A 12,259-nucleotide genomic window follows, 5' to 3' on the forward strand; every position below is an offset into this window, starting at 1 on the left:
AATTCATATAATAATAGGAATGGTTCTTGGAGGGCTCTCTGGAGGATCTCTGCTAGGCTAAACCTGGTCCAGCCTGACGTGGGATTATCACCAACACTAGGTTAGGTGAGCTTGGCTTCATTTGCTGAATCCTGGAAGCCTCCAAAGATAGAGACTTTTCAGCTTCCCGAGGCAAGTTAGTTCCAATTTGTGTTTCAGAATGTTTGTTTTTAAGGTCCAGAACTAAAGGAGTTTCAGATTTAAAGTTACCATTTTACTATCATAATGATTCTATATATGAGAAATTTATTTCCTGTGGGAATAAAACTCACTTTGATTTTCAGTAATTTCTACTCATAATAAATCACATGTATATGAAATATCTGGCATGGTTTTTAAGTTACCCTAACTACAGTCTTCCCCAAGCTGTTTGTAATTTAAGAGTATTGGAATATTTGTCAAGAATAGTACTTTCAGCAGTAAATCAAAATGTGTAGGTAATAAACTGTAATTGCTGAAATGATTCTGAAGAGCTGATAGCAAATCACAGCTATTTAAGGATGACGTGATTATGTCCAGACTTTGTGAAGAACTAAAGCCTCTGCCAGCCTACCAAGCTACAGTGTTTCCTTATTTAATATCTGTCCTAGAACTTGAGTAAAAGATATGCCTGGTTTAAAACAGACACCACCCCCCATGAAATGTGATGGATTTCTTCTTATGAGGATTTAAAGGAAAGAACTTGTAACCTGCTGAGTTAAGCTATCTGGTGTAGAAGGGTCCAGCAGCCTTTCTTCATCAAATGGTAAATGGGGAGCAGCTTCACATTCTTGTGAATTGTATTTCTGTAATTGTTTCCTTCCCATTGTCTGAGTGCTCTGTACATGGTTATGCTGCAGTCACAAAGAGCGAGACTGTGTTCCTGTGAAGAGTCATAACCCATTAGCTGTTGAAGTTTGTCTAGTATTCGTTGAGCAATCTTCTCATAACTTGCTAATAGCATTCTTTAAAACAGATTTTTGTTGAGAGCAAAGTGCTTAGGATTAAATAATTTTAAAATAAAAAAGTCAGTGTACATGATTTCCTGTTTCTCCCTAAGGTTTATGGTTTCTTGGTCCTGAAAGCAGCAGCCCTCCACAGAGCCTTTGTCTGCCAGCCTGTCTGGTTGACTGCTGCTGGCACCCACATTTTGTTTTTATTGGGGAGCAAAAGTGCACACTCTTAAAAGTTCTTACTCAACTTTGGCTTAGTAGAGAGTTTAGGTAAGATTACTGCTATTTTAGACTCCTTTTGGCACTAATGGAAGTCAAAAGTATCTGACAAAAATCTTTGATGAGTTTGTCAGCCACAGCTGCATCTGAATGTCTTTCTTTAAAAATACAGTGAGAAGCCAAATGCCTTAGTCCTTGGAAAGAATGAAGTCCACACTGTTATGGATAGTCTTGGCCATTTATGCAGTGCTATCATTTATGATTGCTCTACAGTACCTATAGAAAGTTATATTTTCAGATGTTTAGTCTCAAAGGTAACTGACAAATGTAGTAACAGCTCATCTCTTAGCTTCTCAAGACCCTGTCGAAGGATAAAAGCCCACGAATTGTAGTACACGTTCATCAGAATTACAGTGCTTGAGTCTTGTTTCATAACAACTGCTTGATAAATACTTAAAAATCATCAGGAGTTGTAATTTTCCATAGTTTTCCTATTTGTATGTACTTTTGGTTCTGTGAGACTGGAACGTGCTTCATGCCCTACAATTTGTTAGGCTTTCAGGGATTTGTTTCAGCATCTGAAGGGCCCTGGTGTGTTGTGCTGCCACTGAGCTACTTGTGTCCTGTGGTGGAACATGCAGTACAGGTGGTCTCACAGTTGCTTTTCGTTTCTCTTTGCTGCCTCTTCAGTGCTCCATCAAATACCATCTTGCCATAGGAGCAAGTGCAGGAGAGGGGAGTCCCAGGGGTTTTGACTTGCTCTTCGGGGCTTGCAGGGAATTTGGATCTGTTTTGTACTGGGAGAATCATGTGCTCAGACATGCAGCATGTAGAAAGAGAGGGACCTAAGGGTTTTATTATTGTGATAATATCCTTTTACTGAGGAAGAAGAGAGATCATTGATTTTTCTTCATGCCTTTTCACTATTCTGTCTGTTGCTGACTGAAGTTTGCCGCCTTGCTGCTTCACCCTATCAGTAATTATCAGCATCCTTAAAGACTATTGAAGGCTTCAGTCTCCAAAGCTCTTAATCTAGACGTGCTCACAGGCAGAATTTGTGTTTATCCATAATCCACACAGACCTGCCAACATGCTTCAGCTTCTAAAAACAGCATCACCCCAGGCTGGGCTTTGGGTTAACCTCCAAGAAACTGGTCTGAATTATAAAGTATCACACTAAGCAAGAAGAACGAGGACTGTAACATACACAGTCTGGGGTGGAAAGCTTAATGTCATCTCAGGGATTTTGAGTTTGCATGCAGGCTTTTTGTCAGAGCCCTGCCTGTGAAATCCCAGGGCTCTCCAGCCCTACCAGCATTGCAGGATTTAAGGACATTTGGTATTTGACTGGATCAGGTCCTGAGCAAAAAGGTCTTACATACACTTATAAACTCATGGAGATCATTGTTTTGAAGGTAGAAAACACACAGTGCTGTACAAATGTGAAGGTTTATTGTGATTCTGAGTATTTCTAGAAATAAATGAAAACAAATCACTTTTATTGTGAAATGGAAAGGAGCAGAGTGTTAATGATTGGATACAAGACCCATACACTGAAAGGTTAAAAGCCAAAAAACTGTGTATGTGAATATGTTTAAGGAGTACAGTTGTTGATAGCAAACACTGGCTGTATATGACATATCCTGTACTTATAGAATACATCTATATACACATTGATATAAGACTGAAAAGGCACTAGAATTTCCCAAATAAAACACAAGTAAGTTAACAATGTAAATCCAAACATGGAGGTTGGGGAATCTTTAGGGAGATGTGCTGGAAGGGAAACTTTGAAAATCATATGGGAAGTTAGAAACCAGTCTCCCACTGAAAGCCAGGGAATTCAAAAGTCCAGCCCCCATTTGTATCTTCAAAAGCTCCCTTAATATACTGGCCAGATGCCAAATAATGTATGTAGTATGAGATTAATGAGTCTATAAAGGAATGTACAGTACTGCAGCAAACTACATAGCGTTAAGCTTCTTGTGAAGCTGGAGAGCTTACTGTAAAATCTGGCACTCATGTTCATGCTGTTCTTAAAATGTAGAAATAATGGGTTCTTACAATATGGAGAATCTAAATACATTCCTGTGCAAGTAGTGCTCAAGAAATCTTGGAGCTATTTGGGGGGGAAGGTGTCATCGGAATAAGGAATAAAGTAGGGTGGCCAAACCTGGTGGCCAGCCTTTCTTCTGCTTTTGCCGGTGACCTTTCTACCTTTTGAAATGTTTATAGTTTAAGAAAATAGGTATTTTTTTTTAATCTCTTGAAAAAACCCACTGGAGGATAATATGATATGAAGGAAACTTGATAAAATGAAGCTAAGATAGTATGTGTGTGTGAAAAAAAAAAGCTATGTAGAAATGAGTAGTAAAACTATCTTACGGGTGGATATGTCTTCTAATGATTTTTAGCTTTTGTGATTTCATTGCCTTACCTATGGAGTGTAGGCTGCAAGTGTAAGTTGAGCATAGGTAGTTTTGCAGGTCATGATTTCAGCAGTTGTAAGAAATAGTGATTATGTTTACATGACAGTTATTTACATAGGAAATTAAAGCAGCAACCACCAGTGTTCAAACAACTGCAATGTCTGTGTCAGGAGCCTAATGGTAGAGTGGCAGATCAGTCAGTCCAGGGCAGATGTCATCTAAGAAGATTCACTTTCCTTTTGGAGACACAATTGCTTTGGTCTGATTCTCAGAGCAGCTACATCTGTAAAAGACAACAGCATCTGCTGTGCAGGGAATAATGTATTTCATAATTGTGTGAAAAAGCGTGCGTGTGTTTAAAGTCTGTTCATCCAAACCCTCGGTTGGCTTTGTGGAGATAGGTGTATAACACACGGCAGCAGACCAACTGAGTGACCATGCTTTCTGAGATGCCTTTGGTGTTCCTGTTATTGTAAAGGCCCCTGATTCCATTCAACTGATTCTTGTTTTCTGGAAATATTTTTACTTCTGCATTACAGGTTTTGCCTTTTCCATATGGAGTATTTATGCTGACTGGCTGCTCTGCAGAAACTGGGATGGAGAGTTGGGACTTAAGTCAATGCCGAATGCCCCCAGCTCCGGCTGTGCCTCTGCTCCTGCCCTGGATGGTGCTGACCCTGCTCCAAGGGCACGATGGGCTGCAGGGTGCTGGGGGATCAATATGCTGTAAAAGCAGAGTCGCTTAGTTGTACCTGGGTCTGCAATGGAGCTGCTGTCTCATGGTGGAAGCTCCTTTTTACGTCATTCAAAAGTTTTTGGCATGGTATCTTTAGTAACTCAAATATCAAGTCCTTACTGCTGCTTTGTCAGCCGTTGAGCACCTTGCTGTTATGCTTTTACTAAAAACAGATGAACTAGGCTTTTCCTGGAAGCAAGTACAATTACTGCTGGCTTTACAGGCTGCAACAGGTTCTCAGGCTGGGCAGACCAGTAATGCCCAGACTACCTCAGAGAAGAGAGGCTTCTCCTGGAGTAGTTTTATTCTTTTCATGGACACCTGATTGTCTTCACTGAATCATTTTGTAGAGAAATGTGTTTCTTCTCCCATGAAACTCAAGAGCAAAACTCCCACTGACCCAAAGAAGCAGACCCAAGGAGAGCTCCTGTGTTTCCCAGAGCATTTAGTTAGCATTGCAGGAAGTCTGGCTTTTGTTCACTCTCTAGTAGATGTACATTGCAAGTTGTATTTTAAAAAGATAGTCAGAACAGCTTGGAAAGATTTCTTTGTTTTAAACATGATCAAGACAAAGCAAAGTCTGAAAGTATTCCTATGTGGACCTGCCAGTGCAGTACTGCTAGGGCAGCATGCATTAAGCAGTGAAAGCAAGCTGTAGCCAACAATAACCTTGTCAGAGTGTTTCCTGGTACTGGGTATTTTGTATTTGTAATGACCATTTCTGACCTCATCCTGTAAACATGCAAGTATTTGCATATTCTTGTATGTATTTGTATTGAACATGAGAAGTCTTTTGAGTTAAGAGATGTATGCATGCACTCAGGTACTTAGAGAATGAATTAGGATTTCAGGGGCACAAAATGGAGGATGCACCATATACAAGCAACTGGCAATTGTAGTCACTTGTTAAAATAGTTTACAGTGGCCTGTGAGGCACAAGAAGGAACATAGCACAGCTTTAAATAAGTATAAAATTTTAGATTGTATATCCTATATTTCGCTTAAATGTGAAACTTGCACAATTATTTATGCCACAGATGAGTTGCATCTAATAAAAAAAAAATTAAATCCTGAAAAAAAATCAATCTTCCTTCCAGTTAAAACAATTCCCCATTTTCTGTCTGTTAGCCTATGAGACTGTACTTTCATTTAACGTCACAGTGCTCTGTGACTACAGAAGTTATGTATATTTATGAAAAAATGGACCAGTATATCAAATTAAATAGAATGTATGCACCAGGGAATATTATCCTGGAGTACTTGTCGATGGCGTGAGTGTCGATCCGCATGCTGACGTATCTCTGGTTTTTCCTCCTGCCTGAGCCTCTCTCGGACCCCAGCGCCAGCTGCACCATCATTCGGTCTTGTTTATCTCCGTTCTCCGACATGTAGTGCCCCAGTTCATTCACATCCCCGTCATTGTAACTGCTGTCTATCATCATGGGCCGAGGCTGAGGTAGGCTGCACGCACAGGGAAGCTGTGGACACAGGTAAGTGCAGGATGGTTTTGAGTTGTCTCCAGATAGACATCCCTTTTCTCCTTACAAAAGCAGAGGAGGGGACAAGCCTGGAGAATTCAGGCTGCTGGGACACAAAAGGGAGAACGAAAGGATGGAACTGGGCAGCAGCTTTTTCCTTCTGCATTTTCATGTCTGCAAGGCACAGCGCAGTCAGGGAGAGAGCAGGACTCTCTGTGGAAAAGCTCATTTGGCTCAAGCACTGCCATCAGGGTGGGAATAAAGACCTGTACCTTGAAGCTGAGAAAATCAGAGAAGAGGGTGGAGGGAAAGCACAAGGAGGAATGTGTGAGGCTTGCCCCATTTGAAGAAAAGAGCTTAGCCTGAAATTTTGGCTGGTTATAATTTAATGTAATGAAGGCAGAAGGGGGAAATTTGGACCACTGTGTAAGTTTAGACTGTGCCTGGAGAAAGGTGGGGGATATCTGCCGTGTTATCTGAAACCCAAAACGCAGCATGCATCTGATGCTATTTACAGGTTTGGATCTTCAGTATAAAAAAAAATTTAAAGGTAAAATCCTAAAACCTATCCCATTTATAGAGGTAGAGGAGGGCTGTGTGTAGAGGGAGTTAGCATCCTCAGGCTCTGAAGAAAGAGCAGTGAGCTTGGGTGTGGGTTGTCTGTAGCAAATCTTTATAACCCAGAACCCCTGACTGCTGGTGTCTTTTCGCATGCACTGCATTCTCCCCAGGCAGCTGGGAACAGCACACTGTAGCTGCAAACTTTTGAACTTTTCCAGACATTTGCCATACCTTTTCCCAGGGGCATAAAGCTGCATTGGAGGTGATAGAAAACCTCACCTTGTCCCGCAGTTTCCTCTCCTTCCGCTCTTGCACCGTAGTCAGGTAATTCACTGCCGCGTATTCCAGCACCGAGAGGAAGACAAACACAAAACTGACCCACAGGTAAATGTCCACTGCTTTGATGTAGGAAACACGAGGCATAGAGGCGTTCACCCCAGTGATGATCGTGGACATGGTCAGCACGGTGGTTATCCCTGGGAATACACCAGCAGAGAGACCGTAAGACACATTCAAACCAGACTCTTCGTCACAAATACAGCTGTCGTTACGATTTCTTGACATCTGAATTTACCTTGCGATATTGTTTTTCACATTTGGGTGATGGGTTTCACTGCCTGAGGAGGGTCCAGGCAGCCCTGATTTCTAACTGGGGTTTTCTTGTCTTTTCAGTGAAAACAGCTCTAGCTCTGGTCTCAGGGTGTTACTAGCCTGGTTCCTTGCCACACCACCACCCTCCTGCCCCATGGCCAGGCAACAGTGCTTTGATCCCGTGCTGGCTGCACCCCATCTGCAGGCTCAGGACAGTCCTTGGAGGGGACTTGATGATCCTTATGGGTCCCTTCCAACTCGAGATATTCTATGACTCTGTGATTCTGAGTACCTCAGCTTCCAGTTCAACCCCTCCACAGTATGGGCACAAGTGCCCGTCTGCTGCTGCTGCTGCTTCCACCAGTTTTCCCAGGCCTGTGTTTTCCATCTGCTCCTGGGAAGTCCTGCTTCGTGGGAAGTCACCAGCCAGCTCTCACGCCTGGTCTGTGCCTTCCCCAGAGCAAGAGCAGAGACTAATGGGGCCCCAGAGGGCAAAGCTGCCCCACATTACACCATGGGTGAGCACAACGAGCACATCAGCAAGGGCGGGAGCCCTTGTAGTTCGGTGTTATCCTGGCCCTGAGGGAGGCTCTCTGTGGTCCTCTTATTTCAGGGGCTAATTATGTCACATTAATGATCCCTTTGAAAGTTGAAATGATGTATAGAAGCACAAAGGACTGAACTCATAGGAGTATCTAGGTACTAAAAAGTACTGCTAAAGGCAGTGCCTACATATTCCAAAAAGCTATGGCCCAAAGCCTTATGCTCCTTTTTATAATGTCTCAAGGCAATGGATGTTGTTTCTAAACACAGACACGGGTAACTGCTCCATTGCCACCTCTACTATTCCTCTATATATCCTGTCACTGAGGAATATGATTTTAACAATAAATAAAATCCTGAGGTGCATTGCCTAGAATAAGCAGAAGCAAGCTTGGGCTCAAAGTCTGCAAACCCACAAACTTTGCTAAGGGCAAAGCATCCACTTTAGAAGAAGATTTATGTCTATATCATAGTTCTGCTCTCATGGTGAGTCCTCTGACATATGCCTTTGAAAGATGCTGCAAAAGGGGAAATTGAATCCCTCACATTGCACTGCAAACTTACTTAACAAGTTGAATAGCACAGCTCAGCTGACTGTTACCTCCACTCTCCCTCCTCTAGCAAAACTCAATAAACTGAAATTTTGCCAGGGCTGCTAATACTGATTTTCACCTTCTTGCTCACTGAAGTCTCTGAAGGATACTGACACTTTGGCTCTATATGTGGCCTGTCTCTGTTAACAGCAATAAAAGCAGAGCGGGACGTTTGCTCTCTGATTTGCACCGCTTACAGCTAGCGCTTGTGCAAGTAGGAAAGGCAATTTGCTTGGCATCACAGGGTAGATGGAGAGTTTCTACCATGAGCAGTCCCTGCATGGGGGACACACGTGTGACATAGCTGATTTCTGTGCCACAAGGCAATGGAGGGGAACTGCATAGCACAGAGGACTTTGTCTTGATGGTCAAGGCTGCAGTTGCAGCAATTGTCTCTTAGGTCTGCTGGCTACAAGATTGGTTTTACCTAATGGGACTCTGGCAGGAACTGCTCGGCGATCGATCCAGAAAGACACCCAGGACAACATGACCATGAGGGTGGCGGGGAAGTAGGTTTGGAGCAAGAAGAAGAAGATGTGTCGACGTAACGTGAAGTTTATATAGAGGCGATTGTACCACCCTGTATAACAGAAAGAAGGAAAAAGAGAAGTCACACCAATATCAAACTACTTTCAGATAAGGTGATGTTGCATCAGGGGAATAGTGCCTCATTTGCTTTTAGAAAAACACGGTTAATGAACACAGATCATTGCAGTTTATGGAAAAGACTCCTTACTGAACCAGCTATCAAATTCAAAGTGTCTTTCAGGACCATGTCTTCCAGAGAAGATAATATAACCTGTGCAATCAGAGAGGTTAGTTCATGTTAAGGCTTGGTGTGATCTTGAAGAGGGATTGTCTTTCCACACTACATAACCGTCAGAATGGAAGTCTGTGGCAGGGACAGCAGCCTCGGCATAGAAGAAAGGCAGGTCTGATGGGCCACAGGGAGACCTCCCAGTGGACAATCCCGCATGGCCAAGGTCGAAAGGGACAGTTTGCGCACCTTCTTACCCCAGCCCACTCTCTGGCAGGCACCGCAGTACCCACCTGTGCTGCTGTAAAAGGCGAGCTTTGTGGTGGTGTGAAACTCCTGGATCAGGAACTGGGACAGCGATATCCTCTCATCTGTTTTTAGGGAATCATTCCCATTTTTCCAGTAGAGCATGAGGTCATCTTCAGTGTAGGCATCTAGGGGAGCAGAGGACACCCACCTCGGTGATTTTATCACACCCCCAGCACTTTCCAGGCTACCTGCAAGGTCCTGGCTGAAAAGGCCACATGCCACCACCTAGCTGAGAGCCACGCCGATGGTGGGTATGGTTGTGGCAAGGAGTGGACTAGCTCATTGTCACAGCCCTCAGGTCTGATGCCTGGTGCATTTTGTAAACCCTTCTGTTTCTCTAATCATAATTTTGCACACATAATATGTGTGTCAGGTAACCCACCGCACCCAAACTTGAAAAACTGTCCCTTATAAACGTCCTAAAATCAGAAGCAAAGGAAAGGAGACTTAGAGGAAAGAGCCTGCTTGAGGTAATGGGAGGAACAATCTATCAATGGTCTGAGGCATGCAGGAGGAAAAACTCTTGAGTAAACTTTCTGCCTGTGATGCACACATGAACATTATAGCTCATGGATTTTTAATACATGTGGAACTACAGTAACGTTAATCCTTTCAGATGGGTTTAGCAGCCGCTCTTCCCAGACAGGGAGAAAAAAATCACACATAAATGTATTAAAACAGAATTAAGATTATAATTTCTTATTGCAAGATTAAGAAGGAGAAGAAAAAAAACTCCTAAAAAGCTAAAAGTTTAAAATGTCTCTGTATGAAATCTACTCAATTTGTATATGCGTCATACTTGGGACAAAGGAAGTACATGTGGGTATAAGCTGGGTTTAATCTCAAATAGATGTAAGAAATGTAAGAGGAAGGTGATTAATGTCACTGCCCCATCATGGTTTCTACACCATGGATGAGCAGATGGTGCACGTGAAGGGTGTAGGGCTATTTATTTATGTGTTTGAGGGCACCTGGGCAAGTGGTTGCTGCTGGGGACTGCTGACCTGCAGGCAAGTGGCCCAGGTCCTCTGGGGCCAGGGGGGCAGGGGGGCAGCCTGGGTGGCTTTCAGGGACACCGGCAAGACAGTGCTCACAGCTGGTTTTTAAAAACACTGCATTGTTGCAAACACCATCTAATTCTAGTGACAAAATATGGGCAGGGATTTTTTCTCAGAGTTGAAGTCTGCCGACTTTGATTAGAGCTCCCATGAATGTAGCAGCAGTTTAATTATCAGTATAATTATTGATGTAATTAAATACAGTTTGGGTTCCCCTGGGGTGCAGCCCTTGGCTGCCCTACGCCTCCGCTTTACTTACAGCTTTCAATCTCCAGGGAACATGTCTGTGTGTCCAGGGGAAAGCGACTAAAATCCATGTTGCACATTGCTGTTACTGTAACTCTAGGAATAATAAAAACCACTCCATTAAAAACTTGCCTTCTTATGTGAGTGAAAAATAGTAAAGCTGTGAGTTTGGGTTTTTATTAAGTAACTATCTGGCCAGTAACAGTCAACTGAAAACAAATACCTTCCATTCAGCTAAAGCCATTCCTCTTTAGTAAAAGCCATTTTTTTCTTCTGAGCAAACTGGATTCTTTTCATCGAATGAAAAGATGACTAGAAAGTTAGGCCATTACAAATTGCTACTAGATGACAAAAACACTGGAGAAGAAAATGGGAAAGGGCAGAGAGGGCACTTCTTCCTCTTTGACTATCAGCAAACATCTCTCTGCAGAGATCTGTGCTTTCAATGGATGCTTTGTACAATAAAATAATTTCCATTTATCAAAGCCACCCTAGTGCCATGAGGGATACAGATCGTTTTCTCTGCACACCGTGAATTTTCAGCTGCTCAGTGAGAACCCGGTGGTCACACATGGGTATCAGCCACCAGAGGGCACAGGCAGTGCCTCGAGTTAGGGCTGGAGCTGGTATGCAACGGAGACCACTGAAGTGCTCTGCCCCATCAATCAAAAGCTCTGGTTTTGCTATAGTCTGATTATCTCATTTTTAACAGCATAATTCTGTGTTCGCATTGGAAGCCTCCATAAATCTTGACTCAACTGTCTTGAACTCTAGGGAAGTAAATGAAAAGAGAAGTATAAATCGGAATGGGGAAAGAATTAATGAATTATAGCAGGACTAATGGTAGACAGATGTCCGTCACAAAATGATAAAAACACAATGGAGTCCCTTATGTTAGTAGTCCTTTTGCATGTGTGGGTTCCCACCGATGTTGCTTTCCTATCTGGATTTAGTCTTTGAGTGAAAGTGCTTGGCTCAGATTTGTTGTTCAGGTGCCAGTGAGGTCTACAGCAGTTTCCAAGACAAAAGAAGACAAAGTCTGGCAAAGGGACTTAAAAATGCAGACACCAAGGAAAAATATAATCTACAGACAAAGGCATTCAGCAAAGGCAGGCAGGCAGTAATGACCTCTTTGCTCTTAAGGGGAGACCAGCATTCATACTTTCCGAGCGGTCATAAAGCACTCCAACCTGCAGTTGCCATTGAATAAAATAATGAAACTTTGTCAATTTGCTATTCAAGGCATTCACCACCATTTCGTACAGGACAATTGTTTAAGCACAAGACTGTGTGTGGCAGGATCTGAGTAGTTTTTATATTCTTCTGTTCCCATCTTCTTTAGACAACCATAAATGCTTGGAACGCAGATGATGATTGGTATCATGCAGCTAAATGAAAGAGTATACAGGCATGCATGCTATAGCTGAACATTATGGCATTTTATTGTCCTTTTTTTATTGTACTAAGGACCTGAGCAAACTTGCAAAGGCTTAAGGAACACCTGAACCTTGTCTAATATGCTGAGTGAAGAAAAAGCTTTAATAATGAGAAGGCAGACACTGTTCAGGCTGTGAATTCCAAGGAACAGTAAGATAAAAATATCAGAGAATAAGAAAATTCTTGTCAAATTGCTACCCCACTGGGATTCAAGAATTGCTTTGCTTGCCTTCCTTTCATAAAATCATAAAACACCTTGGCAGGCTGAGAAGTTGATCTCCTCGCCTTGTGGCAGGCTCAGCTCTACCTCTGCCACTCCTAAGGTTGCTGT

The 12,259-nt window shown here is 42.8% G+C and overlaps 1 protein-coding gene across 1 annotated transcript in view; it reads right to left on the minus strand.

The window, feature by feature from the left end:
* Window positions 1–4,379: 4,379 nt before the first annotated feature.
* The window catches only part of LOC104323129 (gamma-aminobutyric acid type A receptor subunit rho1), a 31,244-nt gene continuing 23,364 nt past the window's right edge, over window positions 4,380–12,259 (minus strand). The window contains exons 6-10 of the mRNA XM_069804848.1: window positions 10,505–10,587; window positions 9,172–9,312; window positions 8,549–8,701; window positions 6,674–6,870; window positions 4,380–5,833 (exon numbers count right to left, since the gene is read on the minus strand). Coding sequence (XP_069660949.1) covers window positions 5,546–5,833; window positions 6,674–6,870; window positions 8,549–8,701; window positions 9,172–9,312; window positions 10,505–10,587 — 862 coding nt within the window. The 3' untranslated portion in view covers window positions 4,380–5,545. The remainder of the gene's footprint in view (window positions 5,834–6,673; window positions 6,871–8,548; window positions 8,702–9,171; window positions 9,313–10,504; window positions 10,588–12,259) is intronic.

This window comes from Haliaeetus albicilla, chromosome 17, assembly GCF_947461875.1.
Source record: "Haliaeetus albicilla chromosome 17, bHalAlb1.1, whole genome shotgun sequence".
Classification (NCBI taxonomy): Eukaryota; Metazoa; Chordata; class Aves; order Accipitriformes; family Accipitridae; genus Haliaeetus; species Haliaeetus albicilla.